Genomic DNA, 27138 nt, shown 5'->3' on the forward strand with positions numbered 1-27138 from the left:
CTGAACTCATCTCCCTGGCACATTATAGTCCAGCAAAAGTCACAAGATAAGCAAATAATTATGATTTAAAACCACAGAGTCTTATAATTTATTCATGAATGCCACCCATTCTATATCCGACCTTCCACTTTAATTTAGTTGTACTCTTTGAAGCAAATTTATAAGATTTAGATCACTCAGAAAAGGCCACCAAGCTAATAGAAGGAAATGCTTCAATGCCAGAGGATGTCACGCTGTCCTGTGTGGTACGGGGGTGAACTGCGGTGACCCAGAGCAGTCAGGTTCAAGCCCTGCCCCCACCACCTTGGGCCAGCTGCTGGGCCTGTGTCTCAATTTCCCCATCTGATAAGTGGGGTGACAATAACTACCTACACCCCAGAGTTGTTTTAAGGATTAAACCACATGTAAAGCACTTTGAACGATAACAACTGCTCTATTAGGGGGATACTCTTGTTATTTCAGCATTTTATTTTTTTCTTTTCCTTTTTCCCCCTCCATGTCCCCTCACTCACAGAACAGACCAGGAAGAGGGACGGGGCTGAGGTGTGCGTGTGGTGGGTTTGCTCTGCCTCCTCTTTCTGCGCAGGTGATGTGAGAACACAGCCTGGGGCAGGTGCCGGGAGGCCTCAACCTTTTAGACTATAAGCGTTCTATTATGTTGTCCAAGGGGCAAGTATCCCTGAGCTGATGACACAAGGAAGTGTTTCAGGAAGTGTTTCAGGGTCCCTTCATTTTCCATCAGCTTTTTAAAAAATTTTTTTTCTAGATTTTATTTATTTATCTTTAGAGGGGAAAGGAAGGAGAGACAGAGAGAGAGAAATATCAATGTATGGTTGCCTCTGGTGTGTCCCCTGCCGGGAACTGGCCTGCAACCCAGGCATGTGCCCTGACTGGGAATCGAACCACGATCGTGTGGTTCGCAGGCCCGTGCTCAATCCACTGAGCTACGCCAGCCAGGGCCATTTTCCATCAGCTTTGTGAGGAAAAAGTGCCACAGGGAGGAGGCAGGCTGAGGGAGGTGTGAGAAGGAGACCAGGCTGGTTCAGGCTTCCATTCAGAGAGATACAGGACACGGGCACTTGGAACCAAGTTCCGGGGATAGACTCAGGAAAGCAGGGGATAGACTCAGGAAAGCAGGTTCCGAGAGGCACAAAGTCTGGGTGAGGTCACTATTCCACCCCTGACATCTTTAACTCTTTCCTCACGGGATGGCGTCCCCCGACATTGCAGTGGGTACTCACAGACTCTGTTCAGGCTTCGTTCAATGGAAGTGGCGAGGTCTAAAACATCCCATTACCCTGTCAGCTTCGAAGATAGCAGTGCTCGGAGACAGAAAACAGTATCTGTTTTCTAAAAACATGAAAGGGAAGGATGGAAACAATGAAGACAAATGACCTGAGCGTAGGGTGACAATAGGTTCTGGTGTACCAGGGACAGGGGAGTTTTCGCCTGTTGTCCTCATGTATTAACAGTGCCCCTTCACCCTCTGGAAAGCATCTGGAAGGGTCTGGTTTTGACTGAAAAGTCACAGGATTATCCTACCAAAGAGAAGAAATCAGCCAGAGGATCCTCCCCATAGGCTTGGATAGGCTCCCTGCCTGGCCAGACTTGGACCAGGAAAAGCAAGCTCAGCTCCACGTGGCTCTGGTGCCACCTACAGGCTGTCTGGGGAAATGCCTCTCCTTCTTCCTGACAGCCTTAAACTTGGCCAAAGACATACAGAGTACCTGAAGCTGGGTGCCTTGGGAGTGTGGGGTGGGCTGGAACCAGGTAGTGAAGCCTGACTTATGGAGCCACATCGACCCAGCTGGGAAAACGAAATCAAGCTCCTCTCTTCCTGCCCACCTCAATCCTGCCTTGTTTAGTAAACGGCAAGCTGAGGTCCAGTTCAGACTTGAATGGGTAGGATTGTGGAGGACAGTATGGCTGGAGCCTTCCTGGTATCATCACCCCATGCCTGTTTTCCCCCAGGGTTACCAAATCCAGTTGGATAGTGGGGAAGAAGGGGAGCGTAAACTTACTAAGCTCCTACTACGTGCCCGCGCACACAGTAGGCACTTTACGTACCTCATCTCCAGCCTCATAAATGGGTTGAGAAGTAAGTGATATAGGAGCAGAGGGGGATCTGTGACTTGCTCCTGGGCCCTCAGCTGAAGTTTGAACCCAAGGGTCTTGTTTTGGGGTCTCTCACATGAGCAGTGCGTGCAGAACACTGCGCACTGTGGGAATCTAATATGGCCCCTCAAGAAGACTGCATTGCAAGCATAAGCGGGAAGCGCCTTTCCTTTTGGTGGAAGTGTCTCAGTGACACTGTCGCTCTACACAAGACGGGCTGTCTCCCAGGAACATGGACGCAGCTTGCTATGTGTGCAGACTGAGCAGCAACAGGCTCTGTCAGCTTGTGGGGCCCTGTGGGGCCCGGGCAGTGGAGGCGGGAAACCATCACTTCCCCCACCCCGTGTACCCTGCCGTCCACACTCCCCTCCCCTTGGTCCCTTGAGGACTTCCTTTCTGCCTGTTTGTTTAATGGTGGTGAAATGCACACAGCGTGAACCCCACCTTCTCAACCACTTCTAGGTGGAGAGCTTGACCGTGTTAAGTGTATTCTCACTGTTGCTCAACCGACGTCCAGAGCTCTTTTCATCTCTTGCGAAACGGAAACTCTGCCCCCACCGAACGCTAATGCCCTACTCTGCCTGCCTCAGCCCCTGGCCGCCACCACTGTCTGTCTGTCTCTGAGGTCTCCACCACTAAGATTGGCCTATGGTATTTGTCTCCTCATGGCTGGCCTGTTCGGTTTGCATCATGTCCTCGAGGTTTGCCCCTGTAGTAGCCTGTGTCCGAATTCCATTCCTTTTTAAGGCTGAATAAGGTCTGTCATCTGTAAAGACCACATCTTGTTATCCATCTACCCACCGATAGGCACTTGGGTGGCTTCCGTCTTTTGGCTATTGTGAATAATGCTGAGCATTGGTGCTCAACTATCTGTTCCATTTGAGTTTTTCTTTTTAAATGTATTTACTGATGTTTAGCCCTGGCTGGTGTGGCTCAGTGGACTGGGTGCGGGCCTGTGAACCACAAGGTCTCTGGTTCGATTCCCAGTCAGGGCACATGCCTGGATTGCAGGCCGGGTCCCCCCCCTAGGGGGCGTGCAAGAGGCAGCCAACTGATGTTTCTCTCCCTGTCTTTCCTGCTTCCTTCCCCTCTCTCTGGAGATAAATACATAACATCTTAAAAATTTTATTTACTGACTTTTAGAGAGAGAGGGAGAGAGAGAAACATTGATTTGTCCCCGTTATTGACACATTCTTTAGTTGCTTCTCGTATGTGCGCTGACCAGGGATCGAACCCACAACCTTGATGTATTGGGATGATGCACTAACTAACTGAGCAACCTGGCTGGGGGCCCCTTTGAGTTGTTTTTGATATAGTTTTGTTTTACCCTTCTGTATACACACATATTTCCTTTGTAGCTGCTTTCCAAGTTACATACAGTATACGTACTTCTGAGACTGGCTTTTTTCCGTTGCTATGGAATCTGGTTTATGTCTGGAGTTCCTTCTTTTGTCTGCCATGCGACCACAGGGGAGGATGCAGGTTCCTGAGGTGTCTGTGCTCCGCGCGCTAGGACTGCAGGTGGGGATGACCCCTTGGGGGAGTCCGGCTCTGCCTGACAGGGTTGAGCTGACACCCAAGAGGAGTTCCTGCCTGCGGAAACGAGAGCTGTGTCCAGGAGAATTGTGTCCAGCAAAGCCTGCTGCCCGTGGTCTGGACGGCAGACGGATAGATTGTGGTGCAACGGGAACGGTTTCCTTTCTGTCTGTCTTCGGGGAGTCGTGTGACGCCAGCGGCCTCTGTGTGGCCGGCACAAGGAGCAGTGGGTTCTTGCAGCAACCGGGGCTGCGGCAGTGGTGGACCTGCTCAGCCCTGGGGCGATCCCTCCCGCCCCAAAGGAGAGCGAGGAGGATGAAGGGCCCCAGAAAAGTGCCAAGGATTTGGGGTGCGGAGGGGGAAGGTTCGACCTCTAAGATATAGCAGTATAGGCGTCTTATCAAATGATTCTGTTCTTGGGCTGGACCTTCCCCTACAACACTCTGAAGTTCGTTGGGCTGGCATCCACGGAGCACCTACCCCCTGCCTCATACCTTACTGAGCATGTCAGTGTTATTTACCTCTCACCCTCACCTGTCAGCGTGCCTCGGGGTTGGTGCTCCATGCATTGCCCTCCATTCCCAGGTGAGGAAGCCCCGCCTCGGCGTCCTCAGGCAGCTTCCTGGCAGCCGGGGCCCCAAACTGCAGCTCCAGGAAGAGGGAGATCTCTGCAGGCTTCGGCCAGCTTTCCTCCCCGCACATCTTCCTCCAGATGTTCTCACAAGTCAAGGAGAAGTCCACCTTTCAGAGAGGGAACAGAACTCACAGCCCCTTCATTCTGGAGGGGAAGGAAGTTAGTAAAGCTGCAGGGAACTCATTTTCTTTCCACATACTCATAGAGCAGCTGCTGAGGCACCTCCCCGAACAAGCTGTGCCTGGGGGTGTGCTTCAGGGCCAGGTATCGCCCTCGGTCATGGTCAAGGGCAGCGAGGCCTGCCCTGGCCACACCACTGTGAGTCCTCCTGGCTTTCCCAAGAGCTGATCTATTGTTGGCTGTTAAAGAGACCCTGAGGAGACGGGGTATGGGTGGGCAGAGTTCTGACCTGAGGCCTCCTGATCTGGGCCTTACCTTCTGCCCAGTCTCAGGAAGCAGGGATGGCAGCCGTGTCCCCCAGCCCCGTCTCCCAGCCAGATGGGCGCCGCTCCATCCCCTTCCACATTCTCCGCCTTAAGATCTGCAGCCTGGGGCCCAGCCTAGTTCCTTTCCACGGAGCCATCTGCAGGCAGAGGGTGAGTGGCTTCGTGCTAACAAGACCCTGTCCCCTCTTTCCTCTTCCTGATTTTCCGTGACCCCGACCCTGGCTGTGTATTATCCTTTTCTCTCACCAGCATTTCTCATTCTCCTCCAAATTGGATGGCTCGGGCCAGCCAGTGGAGGCCGCTGCTCTCCCTGACACAGACAGGTCTAGGCACCTGCTGGTGGCCCAAACACGGGGCAGAACGTCCCTGTCACAGCTCAGTAGAAGCAATGGCTCCATGGTGAAGTAACCCAATACTGCCAGGGCCTCTGGGGTCAGGAGCCTCACCACAATGAGGGCCCAGAGCTGAGCCCCAGGACGCACACACTTGCCCCGAGGGTGCTCCGGAGCACGGCTGAGGTGCTCTCCCACACCCTCAGTGCGTGAGCAGCCGGCACGATAGTTGCCGTAGCTAATACTGGTCGAGGGCACGGCCTGAGCCAGGCAGCGCAGTAAAAGCCTTCAAACAGACCGCCTCATCCAGTGACTTCTATTTTTCAGATCAAGAAACTAAGGCTTTGCCGTGGCCGAGTGGCTGAGTTTTTGTTGGAGTGTCATTCCACACACCAGAAGGTTGCAGGTTCGATCCCTGGCGGGGGCGCGTATGGGAGGCAACTGATGGATGTCTCTCTCTGTCTCTCTCTCCCTGTCCCTTCTTCTGTCTCTAAAATCAATAAACATATCCTTGGGCGAGGATTAAAAAAAAGAGAAAGGAAAGAAAAGAAACCAAGGCTTAAAGCTGTTAAGTATTTTACCGCTAGCAAAATGGTGGAGTCAGGACGTCCACCCAGGCAGTCCAGCTCCGGGGTCCTGGCCCTGAGCCATTATAACATCCAGTGTCAGCAACACAAAATTAATGGGCACACATGTTCAATTATATTTTAAGAGGGTGACTTTCTGTTTGAGGGCATTCCACTCACAAATGCCATTGAGCTAGATATTAACTGAGGACACATAAAAACTAATGAACTCTGGAAAACATGAGCCCCGTGACGTCACCGCAAGACACATAACAGCAAATTGCTTTTCTTTGTTAACGTATTTTTGCTGACAGACCGTGAGCTAATGATCAGCCTGAACTCTGCAGGGCCCTGTTCCCTCGGGAGGTGCGCGTGTGCGCATGCACACACCACTGGCAGGAACCGAGAACCAACCTGGGTCGGCAGACGAGGAAGGCCCCAGAAGCAACAGCGATCGGCTAGGAAAGCAAAGGGCCTTCATCAGGCACCAGCACTAACACCCCGCAGTTATCAATCATGGCAATGTCCAGAACGGAGGCAAGGTGGCCGAGGCAACACAGTGGTTTCGGATTGTGCAAAAATCCTAAGGTAATTAGCAGGATCGGGCATGGACTTGACCCTAGGTCTGCCGTCTCTCGTGGTCTTGCCATCACATCGTAAGCCAAGATGCAAACTGGAAATGAGGAAGGTCACCCAACACAACAATTGGTCTGGGCATCTTAGGAGTGTGGGCAAGGACAGGAAAGGCTTGAGGACTAGCCTGAGGACTAGCCAGTTTGAAGGGGCGAGTAACCTCGTTTCCTGATGTCTGGTCTCTCCAGAGAGGGAGCAGTGAGAAGGCAGGGGCTGGCTTTCCCCCCAGCCCCCCAGGGGGCCCTCCTCTGGCTTGCTGGGGCCCGGAACCTGCTTCCGAGTACAGATGCTGGAGCCAGACTGCGGGGTTCAAACCCCAGCTCTCTTCGCTTGTTAGCGCTGTGAACTCCAGGTTCCTCATCCATGAAGGACTTCACACAGACTGAGACCTTGGCACGGGCTGCGGCATCATCTCCGCACCAGTTTGCGTTCCCGCCAGCCGTATAGAAAGGTTCCAGTTTCTCCACATCCTCCTCAGTGCTTCCTGTCTTCTGTTTTTGTTTTTAAATTATTTTTCTTTATTGATTTGAGAGAGAGAAACATTGATTTGTTGTTCCACTTATTGATGCCTTCGTTGGTTGATTCTTGTATGTGCCCTGACAGGGGATCGAACCCATAACCTTTGTGTGTCAGGATGAGGTTCTAACCAACTGACCTACCCGGCCAGGGCCCAGACTGCTATCTCATTTTGCAGAAACACTGAGGCTTCATGCTGTAGTTCAACATTCTCGATAGAACTTTCCCCGTAGATGACAACCATTACTCTTCAGTGCATCCTTCTACTTGCTTCTCATCAGCTTCTGTATTCTCACAGGGTAGAGAAAATCATCTCAATTGAGTACACGGCTAGCCTTTAAGGAATTCACACTTTTGACTGTGTCACATAACATACAAAAGTTTAGCTGTCTGACTTCCTCTCCTTCCTCTCCTTCCTTCCTTCCTCAGTAGGAGGAGGGGAGCATGACTTTCTCAGTGAAGGAAGAAGCACCTTAACGTACAATCTGGTGCAAGAGCTTCTTAACCTGAGTTAGTTCCCCAGATGTTTCCCTGTCATTCCTGCTGCCTCATGAGAACCTACTTCCACACAAAACCTAACCTTCCAACCTCATTCGCTGACACTGACCGCACCCCTGGACGACCATGTCAAACTGCCATAAACATTTCCAAGTACCACCCGTATCCCCTCTCCGATGGTAACGAAGATGGACCTGCAGAGGCACAGATCTCGCGCTTTGAGCGACACGTCCACCTCATCCCCCCTCACTCCCCGTCCCGGCGATCTCGCCCTCCTTCCTCTCTGCAGGCCCAGGAGTGGTAGCAGCCTGGCTGCTTGGGGTCACTTCGCCATTCCTATGCTTCTCCAACATGACACCCTTCTAAATTATTATTTTGTTAAGAAGCCTCCTCTTTTCATTGTCCAAATGACAGTGTTATCTCTTGGGAAATGTTGTCTGTTACAACCTCAGGCAGTGCTTTGCCCAACACGGAAGCAATGGGCGATACATCTGTACTAAGTAAATGAGCAGACACCGTGTTGGACGAATAAGGCAACGTTTTGCACAGCGTTCAGAAAAGGAGAAGGCCAAAGGCACAAAGTGAACTGTGTGCCTCTTCCTGAGATGGTCACTCCTCTCTGGATGTGGCCCGTGACGCCAGAGCCAGCACTAGCTCAGGCAGGGCCTTTGCGTAAATCAGGAAAAGAAAATGACTCCAGAAGAAAACAGCTCCCAAAGCCCCCAAACCCAGGGCTTCGAGTGTCGGATGTGGACTAGCTCTTTGCTTAAACACAGTCTTCTTCTGTTGTTTGGATTTTATTTTTTTATTTTTAGAGAGAGGGGAGGGGAAGGAGAAAGAGGGAGAGAAACATCCATGTGTGGTTGCCTCTTGTGCACCCCCACCAGGGACCTGGCCCGCAACCCAGGTATACGTCCTTACTGGGCATTGAACCTGTGACCCTTTCATTTGCAGGCCGGCGCTCAATCCAGGGCCGAAGCGCACAGTCTTAATGCAGCTGGTCTACCTTAGGCTGAGCGAGCTGGCGGGTTGGTCAGTGCTGGAGGTGTGACCAACTAAGCACGACTCTCTGAGGATGCCTGTTATAGCTCAGGTTTTGTGGAAATGTGATATTTTTGTTTGCAGGGTGATCTTTTTCACACATTTCCTCCTCAGCCTCCCACATGTGGGAGGAGAGTCCTTGCTGGCATGACTCCCATGGGTAGTAGAACAACCCAATGGGGCTGTCGCATCTCTGGGGGCAAACGTTTCTCAGATCTGGGTGTACATGGGCTGCCCCCGAGAAGCCCGGCAGACCCCACAGGGCAGGGCTCGTCGGTGAGAGCAGCCGGGGGCGGGGTGCAGCTGGGCCTTTCTGGCTGGAGAGGGCGCCCCTTGTGCAGAGGGCACACTAGCCCCTGTGGCGCGGTGGGGAGAAGGGAAGGCTTAGGGTCCAGGGGCAGAGTGGGGAAACCAGACAGCTGGTCCGTGTGTGTGATTCAGGCCTTCCTGTTGTAGAGAAGTGATTTTGTTTGATGTGAATTCCCAGAACCCCTGACGCACCCACACTGGAGCGGGCCCAGACCCATCCTGGGGCCTGTGGCCAATGGGCCCAAGGCTTGCGGCCATATCCACACTCAGCCCCGTCCTGTGGCGCCCACAGCTCTGGATGCTTGCGTGGCATTGCCTCCCTGATTCCAAAGGCCCCGAGGGGAAGGTGCTTCAGGAGGACCTGGTTCCTGTCTGTGCTACAACCACAGAACATCTTCACTTCTCTTATTTCTTAACCTGCGGAGCAGACCTGCTTGTTCGGCGGTGATGACCGGGTGTTTACTCTGCACTCAAACCAGAGGGGGGGAGGCTGGCAGGACGCAGGCAGGGTGAGTCCGGGAGCCTGGGGCAGGTGCAGCTCTTTCTGCTGGAACTGGAGTCAGCGCAGATGGTAGGACTCCCCACACTTGGACGCTGAGGACGTGTCGGACACTGTCTGTCTGTGTTAGGGAGCAGGACACTGAAGCTCCGTGACAGGCACTATTTCGGAAATGATGAAATCGGCGTTAGAATCTCGGCTGGTGGCTGTTAGCCAGACATAATTTTTGACTCTACTGTGCAGCCTCTTAAAGTCACTTTCTGCCCTGGCTGGTGTCGCTCAGTGGATTGAGCGCAGGCCTGTGAACCACACGATCACGGTTCGATTCCCAGTCAGGGCACATGCCTGGGTTGCAGGCCAGTTCCCAGCAGGGGATGCAGGAGAGGCAACCATACATTGATGTTTCTCTCCTTCTCTCCTTCCCTTCCCCTCTAAAGATAAATAAATAAAGTCTTTAAAAATAGAAGTCACTTTCTTATCACTTGCTGTGTCTATGAGCATACCCCACTGAACACGCCCGTCTCCTCTGCTCACTCGCTGCTTCACGCATTCACCGAAGGTCGGGAGGCAAGACAGGTTTGGAGCTTTGGAATCATGGAAAACAGATGCTGCCGGCGTTTCCGTGATCAGAAAGGAGAAGGGTCACTCAGAGCCCCGCCAGACACAGTCACGGTGTGAGACTTGATCCTCAGAGCCCTGGGAACACAGTGAAGGGTTTTAAACACACACATGTTATTTTAAAAGACCATGGAGAAGACAGCACTGGAAGGGAGCAAAAACGGATGCAAGGAATTGGAGCAGGAATGTCCAACCTGTAGCCCACAGACCACATGCGGCCCAGGATGGCTATGAATGTGGCTCACCACAAGATCATAAATTTACTGAAAGCGTTATGAGATGTCTTTGTGACTACGTGTCGCAATGTATTCCACGTGTGGCCCAAGACAACCCCTCTTCTTCCGGTGTGGCCCAGAGACACCTAAAGGTCGGACAGCCCTGCTTTGGGGGCTGTTGCAATGGCTCAGGGGGGAGGAGGCAGCATCTTGGACCAGGGCGGGCAGCGTGGTGTGGACAGCAGTGAGGCAGGCATCCAAAGACAACGAGGAGGAGGGGCCACAGAACGTGGTACGAAATGGGAGTAAAACCAGGGGAGGAGCTGGCTCTGGGGAAGGAGTGAGTTTGGACACGTTTAATGTGACAGGCTGGGGAGACGAGGGGAGAAGATACAGTTGGGTGTATAGGCCTGCTGTGCAGAAGGCTGGCCTGCCTTGCAAATAGAAATGTGGGGTAATATCATAGAGGCCGTGCTTGAAGCCATGGAGATCGCCTAGGAAGAGAGAATAGTTTGAGAAGAGAAGACACAGAGGGAATAACCACAGTGTTTGTTTCGTCACAGGCAGTAATGTGCACCTGAGAACACAGAACACCTTTATTTCTAAGTTCCGTGCTGGTTCTTAGGCTGTTGTTTCTCAGTTTCGAACTTACCCTTCTATACTCTGCTTGGGGTGCAGGGGCCACAGACCGTAGTTCCCTTCAGCCTGCAGGGCGGTAGGGACTGTGTCAGGGGGACGGACCAGTGGTAAGAAGGACAGGGTACTGGCATTCGGGGCAGCTGGGCTGACATCTCCAGGCACGCTGCGAGGCCGGGTCTCAGGGGGACTGAACACTGCACACGAAATTGCTGCTCTCACCAGGATGCTGTCAGGAGCAGGAAGCCAGAACAAGAAAAGAACAAGTCCCATTCTCGACCCCACGACCCCCAAATGCCAACACCTTCCTCTCCATGGAGACAAAGTATGTCTCCCGCTCCCTTTCTCCCCTCCAATTCCCTCCAAAAAAGGGGGCTGCTTGCCTTCCTATTTCCACGCTTTCTGGTCTTTGTGGTGTTCACACTGCCTTCACCCCTATACATTCCTGAAACTTTATTCCTTTTAGAGCCAGAAAACTGCCTGGCACGTAGTTGAAACCACGTAAATGTTTGAATAATGGAAATATGAACATTGGGCAACACAGAGAAATCAAGACTCGGGGGTGCGACTGGCCACGTGTTCCGTGGAGAGTGACCAGGGAAGCCGGAATTGGCTCCTGAGCTTTTTGACCACAAATGCATACAATTTCCGGGTGTTCGCACCTTGGTCTGGAAGTCCGATACCAAGGCAACAGAGAAATGATTTAGCTGGTCACTGAAACTAAAATCAAGGATAGGGGATTGATTGCAAGCCAGAGTCCAAACTTGTGAAAATTTTACCTTAGAGCAGTTTCTGGCTGAGTTGGCTGCCGCAGAACAGTGAGTCACTGGGTGGCTTCAGCAGGGTGGGCTCCACTTCCTGTGCCTCGAGGGGAGCCCTGTGGTCATCTGGGCGTAGGTGGCCCCGTGCTCACGTGGGCACACCTCAGACAGGGAGCGGTCCCCTCGGCTTTTCTGAGGTTTCAGTGAGACTGCCTCAGCTCTCACAATTTCCTTGCGGTCTCTTTAACAGAGGGAGCTCACGCTGGTACACGGTGTTCACTCAGTGGTCACTGATGCTGTTCGTGTCCCAAGGACGGGCTTTCTGCTGCAGACAGGAAGTCGACTGAGACAAGAAGTTTGTAATGTAGAAGAGGAGCTAAGCAGGAAATCACCTAGTCATAACCAAGGCAAAACCAAAGAAATAAGTGCTGGAACAGGTGAGGCACTGGGCAACTGGAGGGAAGGAGAGGTGACATTCAACAGGGACATTTTCATAAAAGAGATGGCCTTTGAGAGCTGCCCTGCAGGAGATATTGCATCAGGATCCTGTGAAATATGCTATCCCTTGCAATTAGTCTCCATTCAACTTTTGAACTTCCCTGAAGTTCAAAGTTCATCCCGGTTGTGATTTCTCCCACTCCTTCTTTCGTGCTGAAGTTGCTCTCTCTTTGCTCAGGCTTGTGGACTCTCACCTGTGTTATTCTCATGGTCATTCACGTGCGGCCCGGCAGGACTCCAAGGTCAAAGTTTTCAGCCAGTTTTCACCAGTGCTCCCTGGGCTTCTGATTTCTGAATGTATCTGTCTTGCCCCTCCCCAAGCTGGTCTGGCTGAAGTCAAGGTCGTTCACTCAGTGTGAGGTCTCTCTCCGTCCCTGCATCAACTCTAAGATCCAGCAGGTGTATGTCAGGTACATCCCTAGAACCGGTAGAGTCCTTTCCGAGTCCACGGTCACTTCTCCCGCACCAGCATGTCTCCCTATTCAAGCTTCATCCCACTTGGCCCCTTGAATTGATAGCAGGCTCAACCTAGAACCTGGGTTTCCTGCCTCTTGTTGGTGACAATTTCACAGTTTTATACCAGCTGTAATCCATTTGGTACACTAGTGCCAGGTTAATCTTCTTAGAAGTGGTAACTCCCACTGAATGAAACTGTGGCCCCAGGCATGGTGTTTCAGGACTCCAACATCAGATCCCCAATAACATCTCAGTTGGACCTTCTTTGTGGCCCCTGCTGGACGGTGTAATCAAGCAGGCTCTCGGATGCTCTCTGAACACAGCTGTACTTTAGTGCGGGTAATTTCTGGAATGAATTTCTTTCTCCGCCTATGCCAGGTAAGCAGGTCAGTCCTTTGAACACCTCGTCACATGTTATCTGATGTGTCTGTAGCAGATACTGGGGTCGACTCTTCCAGCCCAGGTGATGGGAATTGAGTGAGTGGTCTTGTCCATTGACCTGTGAGTGGCTGAGGGGTGGGCTGGTGAGACTTTTCTAGCTAATTACATGGAAGGGAAGTCTGTTGGGGGGATTCTTGGACAGGTCCTCACGTCTTGGAAGGAGACGTGGAAGAAATAGTCCTTTTTGACTCTCGATACAACCATGTTTGGATGTGACCCACAGGAGCAACCGCAGCTACCAGCTCTCCTCCTGACCAAGGAGATGGGAAGATTCTGGAGGACTTCACTGAAGCTCTCTAGTCAGCCAGTCCTGGAGTCTTTCCCGTGTGGACTTTCTAGGACGAGAAGCAATACGCTTCCTTATTTTCTAAGCCGTGTTAAATCACAATTTTCTGTTATTTGCAGCCTGAAGAACCAGGAAACAGTATTTTGTTCCCAATGCTAGAATTTAAGTTTCTTTTTAAAAATATATATATTTTATTGATTATGCTGTTACAGTTGTCCCACTTTCCCCCTTCATTCCCCTCCACCCTGCACACCCCTCCCACCCACATTCCCCCCTTTATTTCATGTCCATAAGTCATACTTATAAGTTCTTTAGCTTCTACATTTCCCATACTATTCTTACCCCACCTGTCTATTTTCTACCTACAATCTATGCTACTTATTCTCTGTACCTTTCCCCCCTCTCTCCCCCTCCCACTCCCCTGTTGATAACCCTCCACGTGATCTCCATGTCTGTGGTTCTGTTCTTGTTCTAGGTGTTTGCTTAGTTTGTTTTTAATGTGGTTGTTAATAATTGTCAGTTTGCTGTCATTTTATTGTATATGTTTCTATCTTCTTTTTCTTAGATAAATCCCTTTAACGTTTCATATAGTAAGGGCTTGGTGATGATGACCTCCTTGAACTTGACCTTATCTGGGAAGCACTTTATCTGCCCTTCCATTCTAAATGAGAGCTTTGTTGGATAGAGCAATCTTGGATGTAGGTCCTTGCCTTTCATGACATGGAATACTTCTTTCCAGCTCCTTTTTGCCTGCAAGGTTTCTTTTGAGAAATCTGCTGACAGACTGATGGGAACTCTTTTGTAGGTAACTCTCTCCTTTTGTCTTTCTGCTTCTAGGATTCTCTCCTTCATTTTAATCTTGGGTAATGCAATTATGATGTGCCTTGGTGTGTTCCTTCTTGGGTCCAACTTCTTTGGGACTCTCTGGGCTTCTTGGAACTCTATTTCCTTTGCCAGATTAGGGAAGTTCTCTTTTATTATTTGTTCAAATAAGTTTTCCACTTGTTACTCTTCCTCTTCCCCTTCTGGTACCCCTATATCGGATGTTGGAATGTTTAAAGATGTCCTGGAAGTTTCTAAGCTCCTTCTCATTTTTTTTGAATTCTTGTTTCTTCCTTATTTTCTGTTTGGTTGTTTCTTTCTTCCTTCTGGTCCACATTGCTGATTTGAGTCCCAGTTTTCTTCCCATCACTATTGGTTCCCTGTACATTTTCCTCTATTTCACTTAGCATAGCCTTCATTTTTTCATCTAATTTGTGACCAGATTCAACCAGTTCTGTGAGCATCCTGATCACCAGTGCTTTGAACTATGCATCTGATAGGTTGGCTACCTCTTTGTGGCTCAGTTGTATTTTTTCTGGAGCTTTGATCTGTTCTTCTGTTTCAGCCTTTTTTTTTTTTGTCTTGGTGTGCCTGTTCTGTATGAGGGATGAAGCCTTAGGTGTTCACCATAGCGGGGCAACCCCTGTCACTGGGTTGTGACCCTGTGTGTGGGGGCGGGATCTAAGAGGCAACAATGGTGCTTGCTCTGCTCTCTGCTGGATTTCAATCACTCCCTGAACTTCTCCCAAGGAAACTGGGCCCTTTTGGTGCTGATTCCCGGGTGGGTGGGCTTGTGTGTGTTTTAGAACCCTGTGGGTCTCTCCAACGAAATCTCCTGTGAGGCTGGGAGTCTCTCCCAGCACCTCAACCCACACAGGTGTTTTCAACTGGCGTTTTGAGGCTTTATTTTCAGGCACTGGGACCCTGGATTGCACACTCTGTTTCACTCCCCAGTTTTGCCTGGTTTAGCTGTGCACGAATGTGCGACCACCTGGTCTGCCAGCTGCCCTGTGTGCTGTGCCCCTCCACAATCCGTGGCCTTGCTGGGTTTGCCAGCGGCCACTTTGCTGGGACCCCTCTCTACCCTGCCACCTGACTCCGCCCCTCCTACCAGTCAGGATGAATGTGTCTTCTCTAACTCCTTGGTTGTTGGACTTTTATACAGTTCCATTTTCTGTTGCTACTGGTTGTTTTTTGTTTCTAAATTGTTGTCCTTATTTTGCTTGTGCAAGGAGGCACAGTGTGTCTACCCATGACTCCATCTTGGCCAGAAGTTCCTCAACTTTAAGCTTCTTCAATTCAAAGGACTCTATCTATTTATCTTTCTGGCCGTCTTAGGGCTTGGCTCACAGCAGATACTAAAAAATGATTGTGAGATATTTATTTATTTATTTATTTATTCATTTCTGAGATATAACTAGTAAAAGCATTTGCAATTTATAAAGCTCTTGAGTTTCTCCTAGTAATTTAGAGATAAAAGAAAGCTTAGCTCAAATAACTGGTTCAAGGCATTTTATTTGTCAATCACACCAATTTTGAACAGGTTGTTTCCCTGCGTTTCAAATCCTTGTCTGTGACTTTCATGCCTCTTAGGGTCCCAAAGTGGGAGTGAAGACCAAAGAAAGCAGCCAGCCGCTCCTGTGCCTACCTCCGCCGTAATGCCAATACAGTATCTCAGGTATTTTCGTCTGAGAGCTTGGGGCTGGAACCCCTTCTCCTCTCAGTCCCAGTTCGTGGTGGTATCTCTAGTGCCAGTCCCATGAACCCCCATACATACACTTTGCATGTGGAAGTTTTTCTGGGGGAAGACAGATCATAGTTTTTATTAGATTCTCAAAGGGATCTGTGACCCCCTGAAAGGCTAAGAAGCACTAGAAGGGGATATCTCAGAAGTAAATACCAACAGAAGCACTTAAAACGTTCCTCACTCAGTGGACTTCGTATCTCCTGTGTTCTGTATCTTGTCAGCTAAGGGACAGTAGACTAGAGACTGCTGGGAAATCCTGAAACCAGAGATGTTTAGGAGCTAGGGATGGCTAGGTAACTCTAGTCAGGACCAGTGTGAAGGGAAAGCGCAGGGTCCCCTGTTGAAAAATCACTGAGGATTTCGAAATGCTACTGCAGAACATTACACTCAGCAAAAGGCCCTTCCCTTGCACCAATCCATTTGTGGAGGCCCTAGGATGCGCCAGGGGCGGTGTCAGTGCTGGGATTCCAGACAGGAGCGTCCATTCAGTCACGTTGGGTGTCAACATAGTAAAGGCCTTGTTCTAGGTCCTGGGGTTGCGGCTCTGAATAAGACCTTGGTGTTGGGCAGACAATGAACAAATGAGCAGGAAAAAAGGTCAGACAGTGATAGGTGCCGATGTGGTTCAGGGTGACAGCCTGGTGCTTTAAAAGGAATGGTCAGCGAGGCCGCCCCACGGAGGTGAGATCGCTATGGCCAGTATGGGATCCAGGGCAAAGGCTCCATAGTTTGAAGAGAATGAATGCGGAGCAAGCGGGGATGAGGGGAGCGCGACCCGACGCGAACCCGCTGTCGCTGTGGGTAGAGCGCGCGGCAGAACAGCAGAGCTCCAGGGGGTGCGCGGGCAGCGGGGGCGTGGCTTGAGGCAGGGGGGGCCCTGTGGGGCGAGGCTTTGAGGAAGGGCGGGGCTGGGGGCGGGGCGAGGGCGGGGCGGGCGGCCTCTGCCGGTGGCGGGGCGGTGTCGTGTAGCCCTCTTCGGCCTCGGGCTGCCGCCTCCTGCCGGCCGCGTCGGTTACAAAGGGCCGCTGCCCGGCCGGCCGCCCTCAGCCTCTTCCGGCCGTGACGGCGGCGCGGGCCTGGCTCCCGGCCGGAGATGAGGGGAGGATGTCGGTTTCGGGACTCAAGGCTGAGCTGAAGTTCCTGGCGTCCATCTTCGACAAGAACCACGAGCGGTTCCGCATCGTCAGCTGGAAGCTGGACGAGCTGCACTGCCAGTTCCTGGTGCGGCCCCCGAGCAGCGCGGCCTCGGCGCTCACGCTGCACTGCAACATCACGGTGCGGCGGCCGGGCCGGGCCGGGCCGGGCCGGGGGGACGTGGGACGGGGGCGGCCCGGACAAAGACGCCCTGCCGAGGGCCGGCCACCGCCGCGCCAGGCTCTGCGTGGGAGGCGGCGCGGTCTCGGCGCCCCGGAGCTGGGCCGCTGCTCCTTCGCAGCCGGGTCGCCGCGGGGTGAGGGGGGTGCGGGGCGTTGAGGGGACGGCGGCGGCGCGCCGGGGTCGCCAGGGCCTCGCTCGGCTGTGCGGGCGGCAGGGACGGGAGAGGCCCCGGAGTTGTCCGCCTCAGGGCGTCAGGCCGCGCACCCACCGGCGCCTCTTCACGTCCGCATGTCGGGAGGAGCTGACCCGAACCCGGGGCGTCTGAGGGAGATGCGGGCGCCGTGCAGCCACGCAGGTGCCCTGAGTGGGGACGGTCCACTTCCTGTCACGGGGCCTCAGGGACCCTCCCGCTGCCTCTCAGGGGACGCGGGAGGCTCCTCGGAGCCCCGGGCCGGGGGGATGACCCGAGGGGCGGACGTGCCCCTCGGACCGCGGCCGCTCCGCGTTCCTCCGTGAGGAAGTCCGCGGCCGCTCGGGAGTTGGCCGAGGCCTGGAAGTGGCCACGATTGACATTAAAATGGGTTTCCGAGTGTTCTCTGGAGGAGCAGCTGTGCATTTCCGGAAAAACCAGTTCAGGCGAGCGCCGCGCTGGCAGAGGACCGGGTGGTTTATTGAGCATCTAAGTGCTGCGGGCACTGGCCGTGCAGGTTGGGGCCCAGCAGTCCCTGCTCTCTCAGAGCTCCGTCTTCTCGGGGCACCGGTTTCTGCGACGCGGTGTGACCCTGTTCTGCGGTGTTGGGAAAGCCCGAGGCAGCGCTCACTGTTGGCTGCGGCGGGCTGGGGGCGCTGCAGAGGCGGCGGCGGCGGAGAGCCGGGCTGTGGGGCTGTCACAGGTGAGTGCAGTAGAATTTTGGAGGGAGCCAGAGAGCATTTCACGGGGAGAAAACTCTGCCCAGGAAGACACCAACGCTCGAGAAAGGGTGGGTTGCTTAGGAGTAGAGAGATGTTAGGATGAAGACGCGAGAAGCCCAGGGTGAAGGGGGAAATTTTCCAACAATAGGAAGCAGGAAGCAGTAGCGAGCGGGCAGTGTGTGATAACCAGGAGCCTGACCTCAGCGGTGATTATTCTGGTCCAGTGGAATCTGGGGCACAGCCAGGAAACGGTGGGGCTGGTGCAAATGGTGGGAGAGTGGAGTCGCCGGCTGTGGGGAGCCACTCGTCACGTCCACGACTCAGGGGAATGTGCCTGCCATCCAGGACCAGGAGTGGGGCTCCGCACTGGGTGCTTTAGGGAAGGTGTGTGTGGTTTGGTCATCCCGGTGGCGGTGCTGCCGGGCTGGCAGTCAGGGATTCCCAATGACTTGTAATTTTCAGGCAGTCTGCCAGGACAAAGACTCATCCCATCTCTAGTGCCCGCAGGCCCCATTGACAACCATACTGGAGGCTGCTAGGAGGCTGCTAGGAGGCTGCCTCGCACAAAGATACTGAGCGATGACCTGGATTAGGAAGCAGAGCAGGAAGTGAGTTAGACACCCAGTGAGAAGAGGATTTGGCGGGCACTAGCATAACGGTACCACTAGTAGACACTGTTCAGATTGAGATGCTAGGCTCTGTCATATTTACAAGGAGCATCCTTTTGCAGTTTCTGTAATGTAGGAGCTAATGGTACCGAACTGGCTGTTCCTTACGCATCCGCATGCTGTAATTTCCAGATAATCATCTAAAGATGCTGTGCCCCTTCTTCTTTCAGGCTTCTGCATCAGCAGTTTGTGCTGTGAAGAATGTGCCCCTTCACTCCACCCCAATTCGACTCCTCACGTCTGCCCATCCCTCGAGGGTCTCTAGTTATATTCAGTTCATGCTGATGTTTGTCTCCCCTTCCTCCCTTTTATAGTCCTTACTATTTACTGCTTTGCTTATGTTTTCTTATGTTCTATTGTTATGGTTTGGGATGTTTGTCTTTTGTAGTCTTTTTTTTTATGATGGCAAGAGAGAATATCCGATAATTATGCATTTCATCTTTCACTCAGTAAATGCTCAGTAAATAATTGTTCTACTGAGTTGTATGGTCACTGTTCTAGCTATATTCTATTGAACAAAAGTCATAACTATCGTGTAAGTTATCTGTCCAAAAGTTTACAGACAACAAGAAGATAGTGTTGTGGACAGTGCAGAAGTATTTAAGGGGTCACTGAGGGCTTGATAGGAAACCTGTAATTTGACTTCATGTTCATATGAAAGACAGTTTTAAGAAGTGAAAAATAAAACATTGATGTTTCGCGCTCTAGGCTAAGGGAGTTGAGGTACATTTTTTCCTGTTTTATACATTTGTCCTTGTCTTAAATACGAAGGGCAAAGAGTGCTATTTTCAGCTTCGAGGAGTCTTTTTAGTAATGAAAAAATGAACTCGTGATAGAAAGATTGCCATGAAAACCTAGGTACCTAGGTACATGGAAGTTCAGCAAAGAGCCCTGGTTCCAGTCAGTGCGAGCATCTTGTTGTTGTGACCGCACCTACAGGCAAAACAGCTTGTTTTAATAACCTGTGCAGCCTTATTGGGAGCTCAGGTATGTTTTTCTTTTAGTCCTTTTGAAACATTTAACATAACTTGGCAACTTCATTACTCCTTTTATGGTCTTTTTGGTAGGAAATTGCTGTTTTACAGTGAAGTCCCCTCCTACTCCCGCCAGGAAGTAAATTAGCTAGTAAACTAATAAACCCTCATACTTTATTATTTGTGTATCATAAATCCTTACTCTTTCTGCATATGTGGCTATTTGCCAGGCTACTTGTGGTGGAACTTTTTTGTTTAATTAAGTTTCTATTCATCATTGCCAAAAAGCCCCCCTCCCTCCCAGCAGGAAGATACTAAATTAAAAAATGTTAGAGCTGAGTTTACTTAGGGGAGAGAAAAATATTTGTTCTTTCCTTAGTAGCTGGGACCTTAACCAAAGTAGTTGGGACTTTAAGCAAATCAATTCTGTGTTTTTCTGTGAAATAGATAATCTGTTTTGCCTTGTGTGAAAGCATATATAAGAAAGCTCTGTACCGCCTGGCTAGTGTAGCTCAGTGGATTGAGCATGGGCCTGCGAACCAAAGGATCGCGGTTCGATTCTCAGTCAGGGCATATGCCTGGGTTGCAGGCCAGTTTCCAGCAGGGGACCCACAAGAGGCAACCGTACATTGATATTTCTTTCTCTCTCTCTCCTTCCCTTCTAAAGATAAATAAATTTTAAAAATTCTTTAAAAAAAAAGAAAGCTCTGTACCAACGGCAGTGTTCTCTGTAAATGTAAAAGTGGTGAGTGCTGATTTGATTCTTGGTCAAGACACAGGTGGCTTTTCGTGGGAAATAAATCAGTGCTGTCGGTTTCCTTTTTTTTAAATATTTTATTTATTTATCTTTAGAGGGGAAGGGAGGAGAGAAAGATCAATGTACGGTTGCCTCTCGTGAGTCCCCTGCTGGGGACTGGCCTGCAACCCAGGCATGTGCCCTGACTGGGAATCAAACCGTGATCGTGTGGTTCGCAGGCCAGCGCTCAATCCACTGAGCTACACCAGCCAGGGCCTCTGCTGTCGGTTTCTTAATTTTCTGTGTTTCTGGTCTTGACACTGATGAAAAGGTGCCTAGCTGAGGTTATGCAAAGGAAATAATGAACGAAACTTGACTAAAGAGCCCAAGACCTTTTCTTTGGTCTGTCCTCCTGGGACAGATTACCTTTCCAAATTAAACTCTGAGACAATTGCTTGGAAATACCAGAACTGTCACAGTAAGCACCTAAGTGGTACTTTCGAGCCAGAGGAGTCATTGTTTTCATTCATCTGACCAGTTCATAATATAGAGTCAAATTCCAAGTTGTTGTCTGTCCTCCCTCATGCCCCCTCTCTATGCCCTTCCTTGAAAGGAACAGACATATGAAGAGGAGACTTAGGTTTCCAGGTTATGAATGGTGTGTCCCTTAGTAACTTGATTTTTTTTTTTTTTTGGTTAAACTTCCTTAGACCTGGAAAAGGATAGTGTTAGATAAATGTCAGCTGGCTGAGAGGTGGGGAGTTGAATTGAGACAGTCACTGCTGAATGTAAAGCATTAGTTGAGAGCCAGGGTGGTGAAGCAGGGGCCCCTTTTGTCAAGGCCATCGTAGACTGTGTTTTCTGCTGCCTTCTGAAAGATCATTCCGGAAGATAGTAGCCTCAGAACCAAGGAAATCTCCCACTGGTCCCTGAACATTAGGTGGTTGGGATCCTCTTTAGCCATTGTCTTTTGCCTCAGTTCACATACAAGGTTTTTTGTTTTTGTTTTTTTTTTAAGATTTTATTTATTGTTAGAGAGAGGGTAAGCGAGAGAGAAGGAAAGGGAGAGAAATGTCCATGTGCAAGAGAAACATCAGTTGGTTGCCTCTCACATGCCCCCAAGCCAAGGCCTGGCCACAACCAGGCGTGTGCCCTGACCAGGAATGGAACTGGTGACATCTCACTTTGCAGGACAACACCCAGCCCACTGAGCCACACCGGTCAGGGTGTGTGGAATGTTTTGATTAGCTGTAATTTGCTGCTCAGAACACGTAAGCATTTTTCTGATCTCAGGGATATGCATTTTATTTATTTATTTATTTATTTATTACCTCATGTTAGGGTTCCCATTCTGCTTCTGTGGGCTCTGGTCATGTTAGATATTTAGTTGTTTACTTATAAAGTGGTTAATTATCAGGGAGCAATTTCTTTTTATCTGACTTTTTGTAACTTTCTTTTAATGTGGTCAGAAGGTTAGAATTTTATTAAGGTACTGGATAGCAATTCCATGCATTTATTTCATTTTCCACTCCACATTTATTGAACAGCAAATTGTGAGAGGAATGCGTCCCTTAACTGGTTTCCAGAAGAAATTATAACTGTTGTAATTCTTCTCATTATAAGAAGAAGCATGTACATAAATTTTCAAAAAGTGATGGAATTCTTGGAGATGGCCGTGTCCAGTCATTTGGGAAGGTACCAAAAACTGGGCATTCTGATGGGCAGTTGGCTGGCGGCTGCCTGGCAGAGTGTAGAGCCACACACTGGTCGCTTGGTGGATTTCTGAACGAGACAGAAACTCCTTTTCCTAAACGCCGACAGGCAAAGAGGTTGGTTTGACTGGCCTTGAGTTGCGATGCCTCGCATTAGGGCAACACAACATTCTATGGTGCCAAATGGTAGTGGTGGTGAACTTGTTGCAATTTGCCCACTTATGGTAGCTTTTCTCGTGGTGGTCACAGAGAACTCACCCTTCAAGCTTTTATTTTGTATTTTAATTTTCTATTGTAGTGATTTTAGAGAGAGAGGAAGGGGGGGAAGAGACAGACACATTTGTTGTTCTACTTATTGAATTCATTGCATTCATTGAGTTCACTTAGTCTACTTATATGCACTCATTGGTTGATTCTTGTATGTGCCCTGATGGGGATGAAGCTTGCAGCCTTGGGAAATCTGGAATTTGCTCTGACCAGCTGACCTACCCAGGCAAGGCCATTGGGAGCATTTTGGAGGCAGTCCACACGGTGTTCGGGTACACCACCTGGCCTCTGCGCTGTGGCACATGGGCAGTGGCTGTTTAAGGAGACTGCCTGGCTCAAACTCCCTGGCTACGACAAGTGAAAGCTGAATGGAGCCACATGGTTAGCTATGTCACTGTTCCTTCTGCCTTCTAACACCAGATATATTTAAGAAGTAATCTTGCCCAGACTGGTATAGCTCGGTGGGTTGGGCATTGTCTTGCAAACCCAAAGGTCACTGGTTTGATGCCCATCAAGGCACATGCCTGGGTTGTGAACCGAGGCCCCTAGTTGGGGGCTATGCAACTGAGCAATGTGATAGCGATGTTTCTCTCCCTTTCTCCCACCTTCCCCCTCTCTTTAAAAAAAATAAATACAATTAAAAAAAGAGTAATCTGCCCTGGATGCTGTGGCTCAGTGAATTGAGTCCCACCTACAAAACAAAGGGTCACTAGTTGGATTCCTAGTCAGGGCACATGCCTGGGTTACAGGCCAGGTCCCCAGAATGAGGCGAGTGAGAGGCAACCACACATTGATGTTTCTCTCCCTCTCTTTCTCCCTCCCTCCCACTCTGTCTAAAAATAAACAAATAAAATCTTTTTAAAAAAATAAAAAAAGAAGTAATCTTAACCTCACTTAAGAAGACTGTTCCTTTAGAAACTACATTCCTCCCTAGAATCTAAAAAGGGATGGAAAATTATTAGGAAAAATAATAATTTAAAGGATTGATTTTAGGACCAATTCTGTAATGGAGAAAAATCTCAAGTAAATCTTAAATAACTTCTGTACTTACACTACTCAGAAAGCAATGAGGATGTCGAATAGATTTTTTAACGTCATGTTAGCATTTGTAAGAATTTGAATTCACGTGCTTAGACATGTGGTCCTTTGCTTTATTTTTTTTTAAAAAATCACAAATGTCATCTAGACAGTTTAGAAATGTAGCTTTTTATATTAAAAAGGCAAATGTAGTAAAGTTTAAATCTATAGATTGTATTTCAAGGTTTTTTAAAATTTGTTTTTGGTTTTTAAAAGATTTATTATGATTCCAGATTTTAAATCCTTTAAAAAACGTTACAGCTGAGAATCCAGGCTGTGATAGAAGGCAGTCCATCTTTCTTGGTATTCAAATTCCATTTTATTCTGCTTTTGGTAAAACATAAGTTTTGCAGTGTATTGTCTTCTGTTTGTTTTAAATCATACTGTTTACCAGGTAAAATAATTTTTTGTTTGTTTTTAGACTTATATGTTTTGTAACATGGAGCAGGCAAGATTCAACCATTGAACTGTGTTTTTTAAAAAAAATCCAGCCCTGGCTGGTGTGGCTCAGTGGATTGAGTACCAGACTGCAAACCAAAGTGTCACCAGATCAGTTCCCAGTGACAATTCCCAGTCAGGGCACATGCCTGGGTTGCAGGCGTGTCCCAGTCATGGGCACGCTCAAGAGGCAACCACACATTGATATTTCTCTCCCTCTCTTTCTCTCTCCCTTCCCTTCTCTAAAAATAAAGTCTTTAAAAAAATACAGAAAAGGAAATTTGTTTTTTCATACGTGGATTTTAATATGTTGCCCTTCCTCCCCCTGGTATATTGTACTTGAATCCGTGGTTGTCTAACTGTTGGGTGGTGTGGTTTAATTGCACAGCAGGTTCATCTGTTTCAAGGGGGTTTAACTAGGTGTCTCTGTAACAGGAATCTTACCCATCATCTTCACCAATATGGTTTGTGGACTCTGATGACCCAAATCTGACCTCAGTTCTGGAACGTCTAGAAGATACTAAGAACAACAGTTCGGTGAGAAAATAAGCCATGTTCCTTTCTATTTTTCTGCATGAACGTTGCATGATAGAACTTAAATGTTAAGAGGTAATATGATGTAAAAAGCCTGATTAATGATTATTTGAATATCTTAGAGCAGTTAGAGACCAGGTTTTTTTATTTGTTTTTGTTTTAGTACTTCCAAATCTACTGCTTACTTCCTGGTTTCTCTTTTTTATTCCCCATAAGGAATAGTCTTAATTTGGATCAGGAATTAGATGTTCTTTTTCTCCATGAATTCTAGCCATTAACCAAGCAAGCAGTTTCGGTAGGGACCGCTAGCCAGGGAGGGAAGTGGAAAAAGGGAAAAGGGCCACAAGGTAGATGGTAGATGTGAGGGGCAGTAATGGCGGCTTGACGTCCACGCTTCCATTAGGGAATCGCTGTTTGTCTCTACACTGCAGAGAGAGCCAAAGGTACGCACACAAAGTTTTTACACATATAAATTATGTAACATCCATACACATGTATAAAGGCAATGTAACTTGCCATTTAAAAAGTAACCTTTGTGAGAGAACTGGTAATATTTTAAAAATGAGAAAAGAACAATCTTCCATAATATGTCAACCTTCTGTAACTATTGTGACATGATGTACTTTTTCTTTCAGTATTTTTTTCTTTGCTGGTAAAATACACATAATTTTATATGTGTGTTTAAAGAATAGAGATCATATTTTACATACTTTTATATTATTTTTTAAAGTTAACATTATCATTGTATTTTCCATGATGTCATAAAGTTCTTATAGAAAAATATTAGTCATTAGTTGTAGGTGATGTGATTATTTACCTACAAAAATTCAAAGGAATCAACTGAAAAACAATTTTTAAGATGACTGGTTAAAAGTGCTATTATATAAAAATCAATGTTTCCCCCCAAATCAGCTATACTCAACCAGAAAATATAGTAGAAAAGTACTTGGTTGACCATTACAATTAAATTTAAAAAACAAGCCCTGGCTGGTGTAGCTCAGTGGATTGAGCGCGGGCCTGCAAACCAGACAATCACGGTTCGATTCCCAGTCAGGGCACATGCCTGGGTTGCAGGCCAGTTCTCAGTGGGGGACGCATGAAAGGCAACCATACATTGATATTTCTCTCTCTCTCTCTCTCCTTCCCTTCCCCTCTAAAGATAAATGAATAAATAAAAATCTTTTTAAAAAATTTAAAAAACAAAATACTAGGAATAATCTTAGGTGTATCAAGAAAATTACAGAGATGTGTTGAGTGGAATGACTCAGTGTAGTCCTAGGTGGGCAGACTTCATATTATAAATTTGTTAATTCTCTCCAGAGCTTCATGTTAATTTACAAATTGAATGCAATTCCAGTAGAAGAATCAAACAGACTTAATTTTGAAACTTGAGAAAATGAATCTAACATCTGTTTTAAAGAGTAAATAATAAAAAAAATAATAATGAAGTTGGAAAAAAGCAATAGAGGAAGACTTGTTCAACTAGATATGAGATGCAAGACGGAGCGCTGGCGCTGGAAGGCGTGGGCAGAGGAGGTGGGCGTTTAGAAAGAGCTGTGCCAGTGAGAACTTAGCGTAAGTTCAGTGGGGGTAAAGTGCTAAAGAAGGAGAGGATGGATTACTCTGTTAATAATTTTGGGAGAATTGACAATTTGAGGAAGTCAGAGTCTTACCTCAGATTTTTCTCAAAATAAATTATAAGTGGTTTAAACAAATTTGTTCTTAAAATTGAGGACAGAAGAACACCAGTTTAAAGAGTATTTTCAGAGTAAAGGCTAGTCTGAGAGTGATGAAGGTTAGAGGAAAAAATTTAAATCTTTTAAAAAAAGATTTTATTTATTGAGCCCTGGCTGGCATAGCTCAGTGGATTGAGCGCGGGCCTGCGAACCACACAATCGCGGTTTGATTCCCAGTCAGGGCACATGCCTGGGTTGCAGCCCAGTTCCCAGCAGGGGACTCACGAGAGGCAACCATACATTGATGTTTCTCTCCCTCTCTCCTTCCCTTCCCCTCTAAAGATAAATAATAAAATCTTTGGAAAAAAAGTGTTTATCTGTAGCTGTTAAAATCCAGGCTCTGTCTGCAGTCCTAATACCGGCCTGTCTGCAGTGGCTGGTACTGGTGCTCGTTCACTTGTTGAAACATTCCTGCATCCAACATGTCTGACTTGATGCCCACCGATGAAGCTGGTTAAATAAAAGTTATCCCGTGTAGTTTTACAGCAGAATATTATGTTGTAGTTTAAAAAATAACACAGCCGTCCTTTTCACACGAGCACATACAACCTTCCAAGATACTCTAAGTTGGAAAGTGAGGCATAGGAGAGTGCCTATAATCTGGCTGCTTTCGTATTCAATATTGAGGAAAACCTGTGTCTGTGCTGGTTTAGATGCACGTTTTCTCCCGGGTGGGTACGGGAAGTCAGTGCTAGCACTAGAACACAGGAGTTTTTTTTAATCAACCAATTTCTGTGCCAGGCTCTATGATAAGTGTGGGTAGAAAATTCAAGTCACATTCTGTCCTCTGGGACCTGGTAACCGAAGGGTCAGGTGTCCTGTTGTATCTCCTTCTACCTGCCTTGGTCTGTCCCTTTCTCTCACTCTGTGCTTTCTCTGCACAATCTCTCATACTCCTGGCACTGAAACCATGGCCTGCGTTCCTGGAATTCCTAACTCTAGGCCTCTAGCTAAAGTCTTTCTCCTGAGTGTCCAACCCTTCTGTGTCTGGGGATCACAGAGACCCAGTGACTCTCTCTGGGCTGTGCCATGGCTGCTGCTCAGTGTGATCACAGCTACCTGTAACCTCGCCCGTCCCCACAGGCCACCACCCTGTCACACTTCCCTTAATACCCTCTTTGGGTTGTGAGTGGGACAAAAGGAGATAAGGACATCATCTCTC

The 27138-nt window shown here is 48.7% G+C and overlaps 1 protein-coding gene and 1 non-coding gene across 3 annotated transcripts in view; one reads left to right on the plus strand and one right to left on the minus strand.

The window, feature by feature from the left end:
• Window positions 1-494: 494 nt before the first annotated feature.
• Window positions 495-626, minus strand: LOC118992150 (small nucleolar RNA SNORA51). Its single transcript, XR_005067587.1, has one exon. It is a non-coding gene; the product is annotated as a small nucleolar RNA SNORA51 (small nucleolar RNA).
• Window positions 627-16547: 15921 nt separating this feature from the next.
• The window catches only part of UBE2Q2 (ubiquitin conjugating enzyme E2 Q2), a 35564-nt gene continuing 24973 nt past the window's right edge, over window positions 16548-27138 (plus strand). Inside the window, exons 1-2 of one of the 2 annotated variants that reach the window (XM_037053459.1) lie at window positions 16548-16880; window positions 24142-24243. In XM_037053459.1, the coding sequence (XP_036909354.1) occupies window positions 16710-16880; window positions 24142-24243 (273 nt within the window). In that variant the 5' untranslated portion in view covers window positions 16548-16709. The remainder of the gene's footprint in view (window positions 16881-24141; window positions 24244-27138) is intronic. The other variant, XM_037053458.1, reaches the window with a different exon arrangement.

This window comes from Sturnira hondurensis, unplaced genomic scaffold, assembly GCF_014824575.4.
Source record: "Sturnira hondurensis isolate 20B ecotype Veracruz unplaced genomic scaffold, ASM1482457v3 Scaffold0007865, whole genome shotgun sequence".
In the NCBI taxonomy this organism is placed as follows: domain Eukaryota; kingdom Metazoa; phylum Chordata; class Mammalia; order Chiroptera; family Phyllostomidae; genus Sturnira; species Sturnira hondurensis.